General features: G+C 35.2%; 1 protein-coding gene across 2 annotated transcripts in view; it reads left to right on the top strand.

Moving 5' to 3' along the window:
* The window catches only part of SGCZ (sarcoglycan zeta), a 249,926-nt gene that overhangs the window by 143,742 nt on the left and 87,347 nt on the right, over window positions 1–18,837 (top strand). For both annotated transcript variants that reach the window (XM_068403800.1, XM_068403799.1), the window contains exon 3: window positions 13,373–13,460. In XM_068403800.1, coding sequence (XP_068259901.1) covers window positions 13,373–13,460 — 88 coding nt within the window. The remainder of the gene's footprint in view (window positions 1–13,372; window positions 13,461–18,837) is intronic.

Genomic DNA, 18,837 nt, shown 5'->3' with positions numbered 1-18,837 from the left:
TAGTGAGATGAAGCAAAACTAGTTCTGGTGTGGTTTTCCCATATCTGATGCATAGTTCTACTTTTTATTATTAGTAGTATTGGTTATAGATAGATGAAAGCATTGCATTTCATAATTGTTAGCATGGTTACTGAATTTATTGAATAAAAGATATGAAGACAACATAATTTTTTCAAGGTATGGAGATCATATTGGAGTATATTGTGTAGATTTATTGCCAGATTATAAGAGGAAGAAAAATAATTTTCAAGATATATGCATGATTATGTACTTCCTCATTCAAAGGTCTCCTGGTACAAGTTGATCCATCCATTATATCATGTATATATAGAAGGATATCTTCCACCACTCACTGAAATGTTACCACCCTGGGTAAAAGTTTAATAAATTCAAAATGTAATATAAATATAGCATTTTCAGAGCATGAAAATTGAGCAATTCAGATTTTCTTATGTAAAGGTAATAGGTTAGCAGAAAAACAGCTAAAATTAGCTGAAATTTATTTTTAGGTTGGCATTTAAACAGAGAACATTTTCTTGTGTTCTTGAAATAATACACTTAACCTTCCTCCCCCACCTCCATGACATTGACACCATACAATAGCAAGGATGATTAAAAGAAAAAAAAATGAAACACTATATACATGTCTCTTAGCTAGAATTCTCTTTAAAAGAGTTACATGTTGCCAGTGACGGCAAACCAGTTGTTCCAAAGAGTTGTTTTGTAAATTTTTTACAAGAAAGAATATTTAACAGTAGAGTGAGAATCAGATACAAAATTAGACTTTAAATGGCTTTCCACTTTATTGCCTGGCAATCTCATGTACTCAGGGTGCTAACCATCTGCATAATCCCCCATGGCAAAACAGCTAAAGCAAAAACAAAAGAAACGTGCTCTTCAGGGGAGGAATTATCACGCAGCGAGTTACCAATTAAGAGGCAGTTACAAACATATTAGAATCCAACAGGACTGAGTTTGACTGACAGGACAGTTTGCCTTGTAAAGACTGTGCTGCAGTTTAGACAGCACAAAAGTCTTTGTAGTTCACTAGTTAAAATTTATTTTTGCACAAAATTATATTTTATAGGGTCTATAAGGACTTAGCTATAAATGTCACACTGATATAAAACCACAGAATTATCACTGGTTTAAATTACCATTGTATGTTGTTATCTGAAGGGAAACTGGAACCCTTTAAATCAATTCTTGCTGGTCTCTGCTACTTTGAATACGTGCTATCTGAAGTTGGTTTAAATCCTTAATGAATGTGATGAATGCACGGTCACATTCTGGACAAAGAAAGGTTCTGATCTAGTTTTTCCCACTTTGGCATAAATCATTTGGACAGAAATGATGTAAATATTGAAAGATTTACAGCGTGGTTTCATGTTAGATCTTTTGGCAGAGAAATATTTCTCTATTCTCAAACAGTTTAAGAAGTCTCTGCTCTTTGCTACTCCTAGTTGGTCAACCCTATCCTCTACTGCAGGACTTCCCTCTTAGTTCTGTCAGTTCAATGGTTTTAGTCAAGCTGTGTTTTAGAAAGCAACGAAATTATCTAAGTAAACAATTTAAACTCTATTTTTTTGTTATTGTCTGTTTTTTTTCTTTGGTGAGCCAGATCATTTTGAGTGATTGGATGAAGGCTAGAGGTAGAACCAGTGTAAGCTTTTTTCTTTGCTGAGAAGGAAAAGATAATGCAAAACTGCATCCTGAGAGAAGATGAAACACTTTTTCTTTCATTGTTGTTATTTGGGCTTCGAGAGCCTGGAAATGCAGTCTTACCTCATTGAAACCAGTGCTAGGAGATGTTCAGTATATGGCTTTTATTTCAGTTCTGAAGCCATGTCTTTCTGGTTTTGTTTCCTTTATTATTTTTTTTTTTTTTTTTTGCAGCTGAATAAACAAAAAAAAACCACGCTGAAACATTTTCAGTAAAATTTTTTAAATGTTTTTAATTATCTTTAAGTTGCTGAGAACTGCTTCAAACTTTATTATTATCATCTCTGTAACACCTTCCTTTATTAAAAAGTTAATTAGTAGACTGAACAATATCATTGCTTAGTTAAATATCAGCTAAGTTCTCATGACAAATTTTCTTGATTTTGTTTCAATCGTAGGATTGAGTTTAAGGATGAAATGTTTAAAGTCACATTGGTTTTTAATGAGCATAAAGCTTCAGAATTCTGGAAGGGCTGACAAGATTCAAGGAAGAAAGAAGTTATTAGACAGTCTTCTTAGGGTCCTGAAGAGCTTCACGATAAAGTTCACTGATAAATATTTTAATTTATTTTAATGTTGCTTATACAACTTTTAGAGAATGTTTGGACAACTTTGGCATGATTTCATATATTCAAACACTTTGATAGTTCTAAATCAAAGACTTTATTCTTTAGAGGAAGCATTCTGTGAGAAGCATGAACCAAGTCTAAATTTTTTTAATTACTTTTGCTCAAAAGTCAATTACCTTGAGCTCAAAAGAGCTCAAAACACAAACCAGAACTTGTTTCACTGCCCTTTAGGATAAACATGGGGGAAAAAAAATTGGAGTCTAAAGTTTCATTGAAAATAACTAAGGTGCTCTGGAAATATTTTACAGAGATTTTAATAAGGTTATAGAAGAATATTAAGATTAGAATGGAAACTTAAGTATAATGGTTTATACTGACAATTACTGTAATATTCCCATACAGAATTAACTGAAACTGTTTGATTATCCCTTTACATTTAGGAGAGCCAGAAACACAACATAAAATCTTAAAACCACTGTTGTACCAGTAATGAAAAAAAAAATGTAGAAAGAATTCTTAATTTTTTGGTGCGACAAGTACATTGTTTTCCTTATGCAGAAGTATGAGAAGGACTCAAACACTAATGCATGCCTGAATGAGATCTTGTTGGCAGTTTAACACTGTTGCTAAGGAAATACAACCATTTTTATTTTCCCATATTGCTCTATGATCTTGAATTTAAAATAAATTCAGTCTTTAGAACTTTACTGATTAATTCTGCAGGTTGCACGAGTGATCCAGGTCCGTGGCATTCCTCATGCTGTTTTAATCTAAATGTCATCTGTGGAAAGCTGCAAAGTCATAGAACTGTTTGTTGTAGTCTCTCTCAGTTTTCTTTAATATTTTAATATCTGCAGTGGAAAAGTGTTTGGTATGGAAAAGTTAGCTAGTTACTGAAACAGAAATAAATTCTCAATAGCTAGAGAGCAGAAAGGCAAATTGTTAATTATATCCTTTGGAAAAGATCTGTGTTATTAAAAGGTGGCAATTGTCTACAACTGCATAGTTGACACTGGTGGTGTCCCCACTGGAAAATAATATGCTTCCCTGATGGGGTATGTGCTGTCTCTTTCCCTGAACCATAATCCCCTCTACAGCATTTTATTTCCTCAATTTTGACCTTCGGGACAGCGCTGGTGACTTGTTTTAGTCTGTGGCTGGCAAGTCTCAAAGCAAATTTTCTAACAGAAAGGCAATTTATTGAACCACCAAGTTACATCCTACAATAAAGGTGGGGATGAATATCTCCTTTCCAGAGATGACAAGTTTTAGAGGAGACATGAAACAAATTCTGAGCTCAGATATTGGCCAAGATTGTGTCATACTAATGGCAAAGCTTCTTATTAAATGTTTTTCAAGGTTAAAAAATGTACAACAGCAAAACCTGAGGTAATACTTTTCAAGGTCACTTTCTAGCTCTTGGTATGTCAGAATTAAAGGTGAATGTGTGATGTGTAGGGGATATTTGTTTTTTTAAATCTTGAAATACTCTCTTCTACCTGTTGTGTTCAAGATAATGTAGGGTTTTTTTAATTGATTCTTCATAACTTATGGTAATAAAAGATATATACTTTATTAAAAAATAATGCAGATGAAGATCTTGTAGTGGTTTTGCCTGGAGAACTGGGAAGCAATGATTATTCTGTCTTACTTATTAGCTGTTTGCATACCTATTCAAAAATTGAGAAGACTGTACCAACCAAATAGGTATGAGGCATCTTAATTACTTTTTATGTGAGCAATTTTGTTAATAGAGGATTTTATTGTTGTCTCTCAGTATGAGATAACCACACTCCCCTCCCTTGAGTGGGAAGAAAAGTTGCCAGCAGATACTGTTTCCCCTGGGAAATTCAGAACAGCCCTAATCATAGAATCAGGAATGGTGTGTAGTAGAGAAAGCAGGAGGAAAGAGGTTTTACAGGTGCAATGTCACCTAGTGAAGCTTAATGACCAAGAAGAGAAAAGGATAAGAAATAATGAGACTGATCCTTTCTTATGGAAAGATAGGAGACTTCTTGGACCCAAATACTTTTAATCCTGAAAAGACGACTGGGACTGACTGTGGGGAGTATGGAAAGGTGTAAGTCATGCTTCCATAATTAAAACAGAAGAGTTAAAAATTAGCTGCTTCTGCTCTCTTAAAGCCAGAGTATGTGGAAAGTTATCTGGCTCTTCTAGCTAGACAGCCAAAAGTGAATTTTCTCAATAGCACCACAGATGTTATTTTCATTTAAAAAAATGCTGCAAAGACATTTTTGGACGGAATTCCTGTGCTTAGCAGCTGATAAAATCCATGCTGAGACCTTTGCCATAAATGTTGAAGTCCTCAGCCCTGGGCTATCATGATCAAGATGTTTTCTGAAAATTTTAAGTATACTTTTCATAATAGGCATTACTAATGATAATCAGTGGTTTATCTGTAATTCCTGTAATTGCCATTCTTATTCTTCTTCTTTCAATGCCTTGATCAAAGTCTTATTATATCGCATGCTAAACATCCATGGAATTGATAGTGCTTGCATCAAGCAAGTGCAATAATGAAGTCTGAAAGCAACTAACGATCAATATAATAAGTGACAGGTGCACGCAGGGGAAGGCTCAGTAAAGTAACAATAATATCCCTTCTTTTCAGTAGGGTGTTTCAGAGTTCATTTAAGATATGTGTGCTTCTGGTTATTTAATACAGGAACAGTAGAGAGAACTAGCAATGCAGAAAGCATTGCCAAGGTAATTAGGATCCAGCAGTGAGTGATTCTTCTTGAAGGAAGGTTTATCAGGAAATATCAGCATCGTAGAAACTAAGATAGCTGCGTGAATAAACAAAAAATACAGATAACCATTTCTGACTTATGCTATTGAAGCTGCTGCTAATACTAGTGGCATCATTTAATCATATAGTTTGCCACCACCTTAACTTTCTATAAAAGAATAAGTTTAATAGTCACCTAAAATAAACCTTCTAACTAAACATGTTTAAAATTAATGACTAGTCTTGCCTTACTTTTCTGTCTTATATTTTTCTTTAACATATTAATTTTCATATGCACTAGACTTTTTAATTTTTTTTTATTAATAGCAAGTCTTTGCTGCTTTGTCTGAGCTATACTATTCATTCCCAATTTCTGCTACAATTTATGTATTTCTGAAATTCTATTATTTTGTACCTCAATATTCCTTTCGAATTTGTTTATCCTTCTTCATCTTTAGAATTTGAAAAGTTCTGCCATAGAAATCCTAGTGAAATAAAAACTGGTGATGAAAATATTATCTCCATATAGTCCTTTCCTGGATGTCTGCAAGGTGCCACAAAAGTGGAACCCAGAACCTATTGATATGCTGGAGAGTTCACAGTTCACATTTTTCAGAACTTTTATGTCAGATTTTCTATTGGATTAGGTAAATATAATGGAAAAAGTTTATTTTGGCTATTTTTCGATTTTATCATTTTTTTATTTATCAACATGTAAAAACTGATGTATATTTCCTGATATGCATCAAGTGAACACAGGTAGACATCTCAGGAACTAGGAATCCGGTAAAAGATCTACATATATCCAGGTTATGAGATCACTGACTACAGCATGTTGTGTTTTGTTTTTTTTTCTCTCAGCTAGTGAGTCTAAAATAAATGCAATTCAAATTCTGTAGATAAATGCTCTCTCATTAGGGAATTGTGGGAAATTACTTTTAAATGTGTGAACATACTTTGATTTGTATAAATTTTCCTGTAATGTCTTCAACCTCTTCCTGGAGTTAATTGCTGTTATATTTCAAGTTTTAGCACTGTAAGTTAAAAAGGTGTGAGAAACACAGTCTTGTTTCACTGTATTGCTGTATCATAGTTGACACCTGCACACAAATAGGAACTGAAAGATTGCTTTCCAAGATGTAAAATATCAAAATGGACTATTAGATTACTGTTGAGCTTAACTTTAATGGCAAAAATCCATTCAACAACTGATATACCCATACCGCAAGAAATGATGGTTTGAAAGGAGTGAAGTACAGTGATTCCACCCTTAATGTTTTGGATTCAGATTTTTAAGACTTGCATTGGTTTTCTACATTTGTCCTGTTACAATTTTCTGGGGGCTTTGCAGCTCAGTAATATACAATTTTACTTCCGGTGTCACAAGCTTAATGACTAAGGGGTGAGCTTTGGGCGTTTATTAAGCTTCCTCCAAGTACACCTGTAGTCTTATTTTCAGTAGGGATGTTTATATCTAAAGCCCATTGAAATTTTGTTTGATGTTTAAATCAGTTCCAGAAGTCACATCTTTTGTCTGCTATTTAAATATCTGCTTCTGCTTTATCACTAAGTTTTACTATACATGACTGAATTCTGCTGCAACAAAAATTTCATGGTGTGTTATATGAGGAAGTACAACGAGGAAGTTATTTCTATCTGGAGGTTATAGCCATGATCACTGTGCAGTTCCTGTGGCTCTCCAGAGTGCTGTGTATTCTTCTCATTGGCTACACCTATATTACTTTGGTAGGTATAACCAAGTTTGGGTTCAGATTTGCTGTGTCATGAAGCTGGATGATATCTGTGATTGCTTTTTAGCATATAAGAAGGCTAACATGGAAACAGAGCAGAGGTTGGGAACTGAGATAACATCCTCTGATGAACAAGAATTATCTAGAAAGTATGTTTCTTGGAACCTTGCTAATACCCTCAAGTATGATATTTCTTTCAGTGTCAGCTAGGGTGTATTTTTTTTCCAAATTATTTGCTTGTGCTTTGTTTATCAGTCTTCCAGAGCTTTTAATTTCTTTGGTGAGTCAATTAAGTGAGGTATATTTCCCTTCTTGATGTGGAAAAATAGAGTTTGTGTCTCACAGAAAATGTGGTTCTACATCAACATTTGGGGTATTTTTACCAAATCTGTTTTGACATAAAGTCAAATCTGCTACTGATTTTACCAGTGTGTTATATAAAAAAGTTGATTAATTATTTTTTTTCTTCTTGTATTTCATGATAATTATGTGTAAATCACTCTTGCCATGGACAAATGAAATGCACTGACCTAATGTTCAAAAATGTTGTGAAAACAATACTGATTTTCAATAACATTTGGTCAAACTTTTAAGATATCTGGAAAGTTTCCTTAAAGTAAAAGTCTAAAGATGTTTATTGTGATTTTGTAATCAGCTTCCTGATTCTGAGTGTAATTATTGGGGATTAAGTTGTGACTCTTAGGTTGGAAAGGACGATTGGGCAGGAACAAAGAACACTAAATTCTAATGTGAAACTTTATTTTGGGAATGCAGGAATATAGAAAATAGGTAAAGCATCTAATTTAATTGTATCAATATTTATCTTAACTCTTCTCATCTCAGAATTGTCCAGGAATAAATTGGACAATAAGTTATTCATTTCTGCCTATTTGAAGTACCCTGATGTTGGGGACCCTACTGTCCTGACACTTTGGGAAGATTCTGGGGAATATTCTTGAGAATATTCTTGGAAATACTGAATATTGGTAAATATTGATAAATAAGAATATTGGAGATATTCTTGGAAATATCTTGGGAATATTCTGATGAAGAATGTTTTTCTTTAATTTGTATTTTGACAGTCCCAAGCTCTTACAAGCTTCCAACAGTTTTAACAAAGACTTAAGCCTTTTTAAGTACTCAAGATCTCAGGAGTTGCTAGCATTTGTAGGTCTGTTTTTTCAAAACCTTTCCTTATTCAAGTTCCTTCATGTTTGTTTAGTGCTAATAATAAAGTTAAGGATAGAAAGTTTTGCTCTGAGACTCCTAGCCTTACGGACAGATGGTTTTTTAGTCCCTGGAGCTTTTTCTTCCATCTTCGTTATTACCTCCCCATTTGCAAGGAAGGTTGCTAAGAAACATGCTGATGTTCTAGTTGTGGACAATGGATAAACAGTTAAGGAATGCTCTCTCCATCCCCTCACAGCTTCTTTGCTCTGCTTTCTACCCTTTTTGACTGACACTGTGTCCTTCATATTCTCCTTCCAAACTTTTTGCACTTAATTCCTCCAAGGTAGTCTTCACGCTTGTTATCCTTCATTTGCCTGAGTCGCAGTCATCCATGTAGTTATGCAGAACTACTCAGTTTCTCTTTGACTTCCTTGGACTGCTGGACTGACCAGAACACTGAGTATTTTCTATTTTTTTCTGTTCCCATTTTGTTGCTATGGTGTGGTCAAATAACTCATACGTTGTTGGTGCTTCTGTTTGGATCGTTGACCAGATGCAGTTGATTAACTTGTTCACTGTCACCCACTGTCTGAGCCTCTAAAGCAGTAGACAAACTGTGGTGTTATGCAGCAGTGGGGAAACATATTTCCTGTCTTTGTTAAAGTCTTGCAATTCACAGCCACTGTGCGGCTGGATATGGGGAATGCCATGGTGAGTTTCTCAGCAAACCGAAGCCTAATACTGATTTTTTTTTTAAATGCAAAAGTACCTTGGAAATAAAATGGTCATTCAGAGTCGCTAGTTTATCAGGGTGGGTTCGTTAAAAAAGCCCTGTAAGGAAATGTCCTGCCCTAACTATATTAGCTGCCCATGCAGGGGATGGGCTCAAATGACAGAGTAGTATATAACCTTATATCCTCTCACAAACTGCCAACAGATAGAACTGGCAGATCTAGAATTCTGCCTTTTTATTGCATTACTTTTTACATCTTTATGACACTGTGTGGAGGTCCAGAAACCTGAAGTGGCGTGCTTGCCCAAGCACAGGAATCAAATCATAGGAGAGCTAGCGCTTACACTATAAGCTATGCTATACATATTGCTACTATTCCTAAGAGTGTCAAAGTGTGTGGGGTTATCATAATTATCTGTATTCTGAGCATAAGTCTGGGATTATATATAATTATGCAGTGTGCCATCTTACCTAGAGTAAACTAATGTTGTATTAAACTAACTGGAATTAAATTGCTCCATTTAAACTGTTTTAATTTAAAGGGTGCATTTTGGAAATACTCTTCAAAAGTGAGCTAATTAGCTGGGATTGCCTATTTGAATGGTGTACAAAAGGCATGAAATTTGTCCAAAATATGTTAAAAGTAATTGAACAATCTATAAAAAAATTAGAATTTTGCTATGATTGCTCATGCAGTATATTTTTTAGTAAAATTACTTTATAAAGTAATATATCAGTCTTTCATATACTTACAGTAATCTGCTCATCTAATTCTAAAAATAAAAGTTGATATTTATTAGTAATGCACTGTGATCCTTACTCCAAAAAAAAAAAAAACAACCTTTTTTTTCCCCCAAATTTCCATTGTGTTTTTAACTGTATTTACATGTATATGATTATATTCTAAATATGGAGCAAGAAGGGCAATGAAGCTGGTGAAGGGTCTAGAGCACAAGTCTTACGAGGAGCGGCTGAGGGAACTGGGGTTGTTTTGTCTGGAGAAAAGGAGGCTCAGGGGAGACCTTATCGCTCTCTACATCTACCTGAAACAAGGTTGTAGTGAGGCAGGTGTTGGTCACCCAAGTAAGAAGCGAAAGGACGAGAGGAAATGGCCTCAAGTTGTGCCAGGGGAGGTTTAGATTGGATATTAGGAAAAATTTCTTCACCAAAAGGGTTGTCAAATATTGGAACAGGCTGCCCAGGGAAGTGGTGGAGTCACCATCCCTGGAGGTATTTAAAAGATGTGTAGATGTGGTGTTTAGGGACATAGTTTAGTGGTGGACTTGTCAGTGCTAGGTTAACAGTTGGACTTGATGACCTTAAAGGTCCTTTCCAACCAAAACGATTCTATGATTCCATGTCTGTTCCTGATATTCATAGCACTGAGCTGCAGAAATACATGGAACTCATTTTATAGCACTACATTACTTTATTACATGTAAGGGAATATGTTCTTTATGTTCACCTCTAAATGGAGGATCTGATATACAGCTGTATAATGTTAGTAACAGAAATAATAGATCTTTGCCCCTTTTTTCGTGTGTGGTTTTTGTCAGGTATAATCTAAAGGCTTTTTCAATAAGTAAATATACAAAAATTATTTACTAATATACAAAAATTATTTACTAATATACCAGTCTGGTTTTTTTATACTTTATTAGCTGTTGGGTGACATCAGCTGAGAAAATTATATCAAGAAAGCAACTATGCATGTTCTTAGGCTTGTCTGTCTTCAGAACAAATCTTTACTTCCAAACACTTCCACAGTATTTGGAGAGCTTAATCATCCAATTTTTTTTTCTATTCCTTGTGTTTATGTATTCATCAAAATATTTTTCTAATTGCCAATTTCCAGGAAAACAGTGTGATGACATACTTCTAACTTCTTTCTGACATCTGAATGCAAAGTATTTTATGGTTTATCAAGTCTATTAAATTGCAAACTGAAGTTCACATCAAAAGAGTAGCAGATCTGGTGACTCAGAAAATTATCCAACATTTTTTATGCTGTAGATATATGTTAATTCGTATTCATATGACTGACACTCATCTCACTTTATACTAATCTTCCAGATCTATAATTGCACTGATTTCCGCTAAGTCTTATCTGAGTTGCTGACTCCTCTGAGTAGACTACCTTTGAATACCTTGAACCCCTGTCGTTAAGCACTTCCTGTGGAAAACAGAGGTGCAGGTAAACAGTGCAGGTAGATAAAATGCTGGACTGCTTAAATTGATAGGAATTTTGCCACTGGGTTTTCTTTGATTGAGATTTTAAGCTTGCAGCTCTATATTTGATATCCAAGAACTAAGGAATATAGATTTAAGTTCTTAACTTCTTCATCCCTCTTTTTATCTTTTAAATAAGACAAGGAAAGGAGAAGAAAGAAGGCTTGGCTTATGTAATCTTTCATTATCCTGTATTTGAGAATTTGATACCCATGGTCTTCATTTACAATTAGAGTCTGAGCACAAGAAACCTGAGAGGCAGATTTTAGCCTGAGAATCTTTGTAAGTATTTTCCTAAGGTGAAAGGCAAGAAACCTTCAGATCAGACTATGAACAGTGTTTGGAAGTGTAAGTTACCAAACCCTTAGCTGAACAGGCAGAAATAGGCATGGCAGTACCTTCCCTTGCTAAAGGTGAGATTATTCTGACTGAGAAGACTCTTCTCCAAATACTGACTAAGCAAAAGTGAAAAGGGCTCCTTAAAAATATACCTTGGCCATGCAGCTGCCTATCAGGACAACCCCCTTTCCCAGAGCAGCAGTTGCTTGGACTTCAAAGGACTATAAGGAAAGTGGAAATAAAATCAAGTGTTGAGCAAATGGTCCTTAGCAGCTGCTTTTGTTACCGTAAGATCCCTTGATTGCATCACATGTTTAGCTCAAACCAGTCACACTGAACACAGTGTCTTGCTGATAATTATAGCTTTTTGTCTAGGAAGATGGACAAGCTGAACAGTGACTTTCATCTGCCAGATTCTGTGATGCAGAGCTAACTGGCAGGATGTTAGAGAGGTCAAAGCATGGTCCAGTGAGAGATGAAGCACACCTGAACTCTTAGAAATTAGCTCAGAGTAATTTTGGACTTCCCAGGGAACTTTTAACATTTAAAATTAATAACCATAGTGAAAACAACTGGGAAGAGTGTTTCTTGCAATGGAAAGCCCTGAATTCAAAGAAAAGGATTGTAAGGTATAGAAAATTTAAGTGCAAACCTAATGCATCAGTCGGGTGAAAATAATTCTGTATGTATGATTCCTTAACTCTTTTCCTTCTCTTCTTAAAAAAACTTTCAAGAACAGGAAGAACCGATATATACATCATACAAACACACACACACACACACAAGAAGTCCATCTAACCTAACATGCTCAATCCAGGAATGACCAATAATGGATGCCCAGGGAAGAATCTAAGAATAAAAAAATTGTATAATAATTTTCAGAAATATTTTCCTAGCCCTTAGACATTCCTACCTAAGGCACTTCCCCAGCTGTTTCTGTCAGGTGTCTTACAGGTGTTGGATAAACTTACCTAAGCATAGGTTAAGTGCTAGCAAGCTGCCAGAAGCATTAACGTACCCGTGGTCTCACTGCAAGCTTCAGGGAAAGAACAATGTGGTAGCAGGTGATACCAGGGAGGAAAGAGCCTCTCTACAGCAGCAGCCACCATCCTGATTTTCCCTCCCCTCATGCACTCACCCCTCTCTAATGAAGGCATGATCAGTAAGCTCTTTTTTTTTTTTTTTTAAGGCTGGGTTTCTCTTGACTTTCTGCTGAAACTCTTCCCCTTTCCCATGCATCTGTCCTTCCCCTGGAGGAGTGGCTCCTCATTCTTCAAGAAGCAAAAACTGAATTCTTTGTTTTTGAGATTCCTTAAGCTGTCTTTGGACACAGGATATGCCCATGCATATATATATAAACATTCCTCAAAAGCTTAAACCTAGTAGGATGCTGAGAGCAACGTAGTCATGCTGCACACCAACTCCAAAAATGTTAAGACTGTACTTAACATCATACAGTGTTTGTCTTCATGCTATGTCAGCTTGATCACTAATAGTACCTGTATACAGGTAGGTACTATTGTATACAATAGGTACTATTGTATACTATTGTATACAATAGGTACTATTGACGGTGGGTCAAGGTTGTCTGTTATATGACCTCACCTTCCAGTGCTCTCTTTCTTTGCTTTTTTGAGAATAATTATACCTTTTACCTTCAAAGAAATGCATGGCTGTGTTTCTAAGGTTTCAGTAAGTGCTATCCAAATACTATAGGTTGTACAGATTAACAGAATAATGTAGTATAGTGTTGGTTAGGTAGTTAGAAAAGTATATCTTAGCAATATGTGGAAAAGGCTAATGAAACAGGTTTGTATTAATGCTTTTTGAATTTGTAACTTTGTAATATCCTCAGGAAATAAAGCCCAATATATAGAAATTACGTTCCACTGATTTCTAAAGCAGGGATTCCATGCACAAAGGTTTTAAGCTTAAAATAGTATTCTTGTTATTCTTGTACATAAAAATTTGACTTGTAAAATACTTTATGAATTTATTAAAAAGGCTATTATATTCGACACAACTCCCCTCTCAGCATGCATGTTTATATTTAGTTCTAACTTAATTCTACCTCAATTTTTTGTTCTCTTGTTTTATACGTGTTTCCCAGGATAGCCCACTGGTCTTACAGTCTGACAGAAATGTAACAGTGAATGCAAGAAATCACATGGGACATTTAACTGGACAACTGACAGTAGGTGAGTGCTCCTTATTGGCTGTTATGTATATCAGTTTAGCTTTATGAACAGGTTTCATTAATTAACATGGAAGATAAAATATTGCAGAATAGTCAGAAAAAAACCTCATCACTATACTTAAACCAAAAACAATGCATACAATGGATCATAAGAGCATGAGTCAGCATTAGCTGAAGGAAGAGAAAGTAGAAATGTCTCAAAATAGTTAAAACCTGGCTTCATGAAAAATGATTATTTCTGAGACAGCTATAACAAAACAAACTAAAACAAAAACTCAGCAAAACATGTTTCAACAATAATTTCAGTGGGAAAATAACCATAATTTTCTTACAAGTTCTGTCAGTCTTCCATTACTTCAGTGGGAATTGGTTTATCCCCATTACTCTTACAATGTATTGGTATCAGCATATATTGAAAACAGTTGGAGTAACAGAATGTAAAAAAACAGAACAAAACGAAAAGCAAAATGCTTTCTGAGTCACTACAAAATTTAAATGGAAAGTGATCATGCTGCCAGTCATTCATTAAAATGGTGTCTGATATTTTGCAAAGTATAAAATATAGCAAGTCAAAGTTCCAAAATGAAATGGAAATTAAAAATCCTTTATCTGTTCCACTTTTCATGTATTTTTCCCTGCTTTTATTAAGTTTACCATGTTATATTGCATTTTAGCACAAATCATACTTATTGTGTTAGTAAATATGAAGTAATATTTTTTATATTTTCTAGATACTATATTTTCTATATACTAGAACGGTACTAAAGATATTTGTTGCTTTTTAATAATATTGGCCAAAAAAATTCAGTACAAAGTAGTGTTCTAGATATGTTAGAAAACAATATATATTGACAGGGAATGGGATGAAAAATATACAAATGTATATGTGTAAGATACTGATGTATATATAAATTTGAGGAGACACCCCTTAAGACTCCATGTCTTTTCATTTTTTTCACTTTACTTCTGGATTAAGATGTGTTTTATCCACTCTTTTTCCTCATGTGCCAAGGATATGCTCACAAATAAGTTTTAAGTTGAACTCTAGTTGTAATCTTCACTGAGCTTTCATACTGGCTGGAGACAGGGGCTTCAGGTTGTAAAAAAATCTTTGGCAAGTGCATACAAAGTGACACACCATCTGCACTGATTTCCCTGAATGACCACATCAAACGAGTGTGCAAAGGTATCCAGACTTGCTAGCAAATACAGATGAGGAAAATTAAGCTAACACCTGTTCTAGCCATATTGTACTTGCCCAGTGTGCTTAAGGAACGCAGTTCTGTTTCATCTAGTAGCTGTATTGTTAAAACCTTCCACTTCAGCTGGCAATTGCTAAAAAGTGAGTTGCCCATGGCAAACATTCACATTGGTTGAAATAGATTTGATATTTTGATTGCTAACACCATTCCTGCTAAGTGTATCCAGCATTGAAAACTTATGTGAGAGTATTGAGACTAACCTGTTTCAAGACATCACACTAGGGGTTAATATTCTGAAAACATAAAGGCCTGAAGAAAGCATGTGTTCTCACATTACCAGTTACCATCATTAGAGTGAACACCTGTGAGCTTCTTGCTGTGCAGCTGGGGCAGAGTGTCTGGAGAGTGGAAGTCTGCTAAATTGCAATATTGTATTTACATTATTTCTTATTCTTTATCTTCCTCTTCTTCTTCATAATGGCTATATGGCTTTTGTTCTTTCTTGTATTAATATAAAAATCTGCTTTTTTTTGTCATAAATTCCCCATACAGTATTGAATGCATATTAAAATATTCCTTGTTTTCTTATTTCTTATTTAATATTTCTTAGTACAGGCATTTATAACTACCAGTACAATCAGTAAAAGCCTGAACATTCTACTATTGGAAATTAAAGAAATTGACAGGCACCTAAAATTCAAAATATGTTATTCCTGCCCTCCCTTCTAAAAATTTTTGTTGTGTAAGGTAAAGCAGAGAAAGTCAATTTTTTTATTTTTGCCTAGGTAAAAGCATGGAAACATCTGTTTCCCCCTCCCCCCAGGGCCGGGACTTTTCTATACTAAGTTTGCTGACATCAGAAATATTTTTTCCTATTAGCTGTAAATATGCTCTGGGAAGTCCCTGCCTTCTTCAGAAATGCTCTTTGTCTCTTCACTGGTGCTGCATGCTGAAGCAGCTTTGTGTGTGGCTGCCCAGTGAAAAGGATGAAAATAAACAGTGGAGGAAGCAGTGAGGTTAAATATTTTTAAACTACAAAAAAAGTAAATTATTATGCCTTGGGGAAAAAAATTATCTAGTTAACAACTTTGAAATGTTCATATCTGTTAACTTCTTTAAAAAGTTGAATAATAATAATTAAAAAAAAAGAAGACTACAAATTTATATGCATGGCAGGAGCGTTCTGAAAAGAAAGATGGATGCCTGTGCATTCAGGTGGATGATAACGCACTTCCTATAGATGGGATATCATTGGCAGTTATCTGTATTTCACAGGACATAAGTGATGTCACAAGGCAATAAATAGGCTGGTCTCTTGTCTTTGATGTTCAAATTGCTGGTCATGTTAAATTTTAGGACAACTAGAAATTCTTTCTGCAGTATTTGGAATTGGGCCATGCAAGACTAAGACAGCCTTAAGAGCATCTAATTAAAACTGTAACTGGAAGATAAATTGATGTAAAGAAGTGAGGGTGGGGCTGGGAGGAAGAAGGCTGCATGATCACCCAGGGAGATGGAAAAACTCCAGTGAAACTCTTGATAAGAGGTATTCAGTTCTGTGAGAGACTATGGAAGACAGAATATTTCTGTAAAGTGCATCATTAAGACATCTTCGAACAATTCCTAATCTAGGAGGAGTGAAGAAAAAGTGTATTTAAAAAAAGAAAAGATAGCTAAGAATACTGGGTAATTCAGTGGTTACATGTTTAAATGGTGTGAAGTCAAGTCACGGCTCCAGGTCTTAAATACCGAGGGTGCATCCATTATTATAGTACAATGTGTTTATACTGACACTGAAAACTGTGCGGAGATAAAATCACAGGTGTAGCAATGCTTTCTGTTGGGATCTATACCAACTGAGCTACAAATGTTGGTTTGTACTCCCATCTATTCATGACATACGGCCAGGAAACTGCCAAGTTTGTATCTGGATGTGCAAAAGGACTCCACAGTCTTCAGTTTTTAGACATGCTATTTAAGACCAACAGAGCAGATATAGCACAGACATGAAATATATCTACAGAATAAAGATGTAAAGATGACTATCCATTGATTTTTGTATCTAAGCTGGATAAGGACAAATAATCGCATCTCTCCCCTCCCAACCCTTACTTAGCAATACCCTTTGCATTATGCATTCTACTGAACTACCTTGACACAAACTTTTGTCTCTGTTTAGTCAATGTTTGCATAGTTTAAAACTGTATGGAAAAAGATCTACTTCTTTTCTGCAAAGCTTAGAAATCCACAGTAGTTGCTCACCTCAAGCTGGAAGTCTGTTGTCTCCATGCTGTCTGCACAGATCATACATACCTCTGCCTGGTTTTGAGTGGAGGACATTAGACTGACAAGTGCTAAAGGGATCAAAATTAAATATGGCTGAAAGGAGACATCTGAAACCCACATGTGTACTTACTGTAACTTCATCTTCAGATTTGATTATTACTTTACCAACTTTCTCATTTTTTTTTCTTGCTGCAGTAATTGCTTCTGACAGGTATTTCTGCTATTGCTTGACCCTTTTCCATTCATGAAGGCCCCTGGGGATATCTGAAAAGTGCAAAAATGTGCATTTCATTTTTCTAAGCTTTGGGCTCTTTAAGACAGAATCATAACTCTCATGGAGGTCCAGAGCTGTACAAGTCACAGCTTTAGAGAGCTCCTGAACCTGTAGCTCTGCTCACTGACATCTCTAGAGCCATGCAAATTGAGAAAAATTATTTGAATACAAATGAAAGTTATATCAACCTTTTGCAATTACTTTTTGAAAATAGCGGACAGATGTATAATTTTCAATGACAGCACTGGTAAAGACTGATAACAGTACTAAAAGATACAGCTATTCAAGTAATTTGTCAAACTTGATGACACTTTCCATCCATTTACCACAAAATTTGTGTTGTGTTTGAGATTTTTTTTTCTTAACAATGTGCTTGCTTACTTGCTGTGTTCCACCAAGAGTACATAGGGTATTGTGCAGAAACTATTGGACATTAGAAACTATAGGTGTGTAACCTTGTGAGAGTGGAAATAGGCCCCTTCAACATTCTTACCTATATCACATATGCCAATTGCGTATGCCTATATCTACCGATACCTTACCAGGTAACACATCCTGCTACCCCTTCACTTCAGAGGTGATCAAAGTAACTCATTACCTAAATGTTGCCTGTGATGTTGCCTTTGCAACATCTAGACACCAAAGAAGATCTGAATCAAGAAACAACATTTCAAGCATTCTTGCTTGTAGAATTACCTGTGATAGAACTTGTAATAATATGTGTGCACATGTTGCTCTAAATTTTTGATATCTATTGTCAGACACTTAATGTTATTATGAACTTGAACTAAGTATCCATTAAGGCAATGGAAGTAGTAACATGCTTAAGTAACAATGGACAAGAACTGTTTCTATATTTTTAAATCCTGTTTGCATACGAAGTAGCCTCAAATGCAAGGTCTTTTCTCCTGAGTGTTGAAGGAAGAGGGTAGTTTCAGAGCGGTCATACACATACACCCTTTACTCACAGTAGGGAAAGGGAACAAAAGGGCTCAACTCCTCATTTATCTGTATGGTTGTTGTTGTATTGTTGATAGAAGGGACGATGTTATTTTAAAATCCCTTGTTAGCTGCTTCTACCCTTCAGCTGGTCAATTATGGATCAGAACTTAATTGTCAGGAACATGTATAATAAAGCCATTCTCCTTTTCCTTACAGCGAGGTTTGCTTACCTGTAGGCCCAAACTACAGTCAAATTTCAGAAATCTAAAATATATTAAACATTCAGCAAGTCCAATTTTCATTTTAAAGCAATTGCTCTTGTAACCACTGTGGTGCAGTAGAATTATGAATATTGTTAAGAAGACATGTTGCAAAACCAAAGTCAGATAAATGGGTTATCCATTTCTCAGCATTCTCTGAATTTGTATTCCTTAACTAAAATACAGACTGAAAGAAAAAAACACTTTTGGTCCTTAAAACCACTTTACTGTGTTGAAATCAGAAATGCAGACAATTCACTGCTGCCATACCTAGATGAATTAGTAGTCCAGCTTTTACAGTGGTATACAAACAGGAGTATTTCATATTGAGCTTCAGACTGAATATGTAATAGCTTAAAATCTTCTTTTGGGGCATTTTATCTTTAATCAGGCTTTTCTCATTGTAGAAAAGGT

This window comes from Nyctibius grandis, chromosome 6 (genome assembly GCF_013368605.1).
Source record: "Nyctibius grandis isolate bNycGra1 chromosome 6, bNycGra1.pri, whole genome shotgun sequence".
NCBI classification, from domain to species: Eukaryota; Metazoa; Chordata; class Aves; order Nyctibiiformes; family Nyctibiidae; genus Nyctibius; species Nyctibius grandis.
The sequence above is the reverse complement of the archived record's forward strand: the minus strand, read 5'-3'. Positions and strand labels throughout refer to the sequence as shown.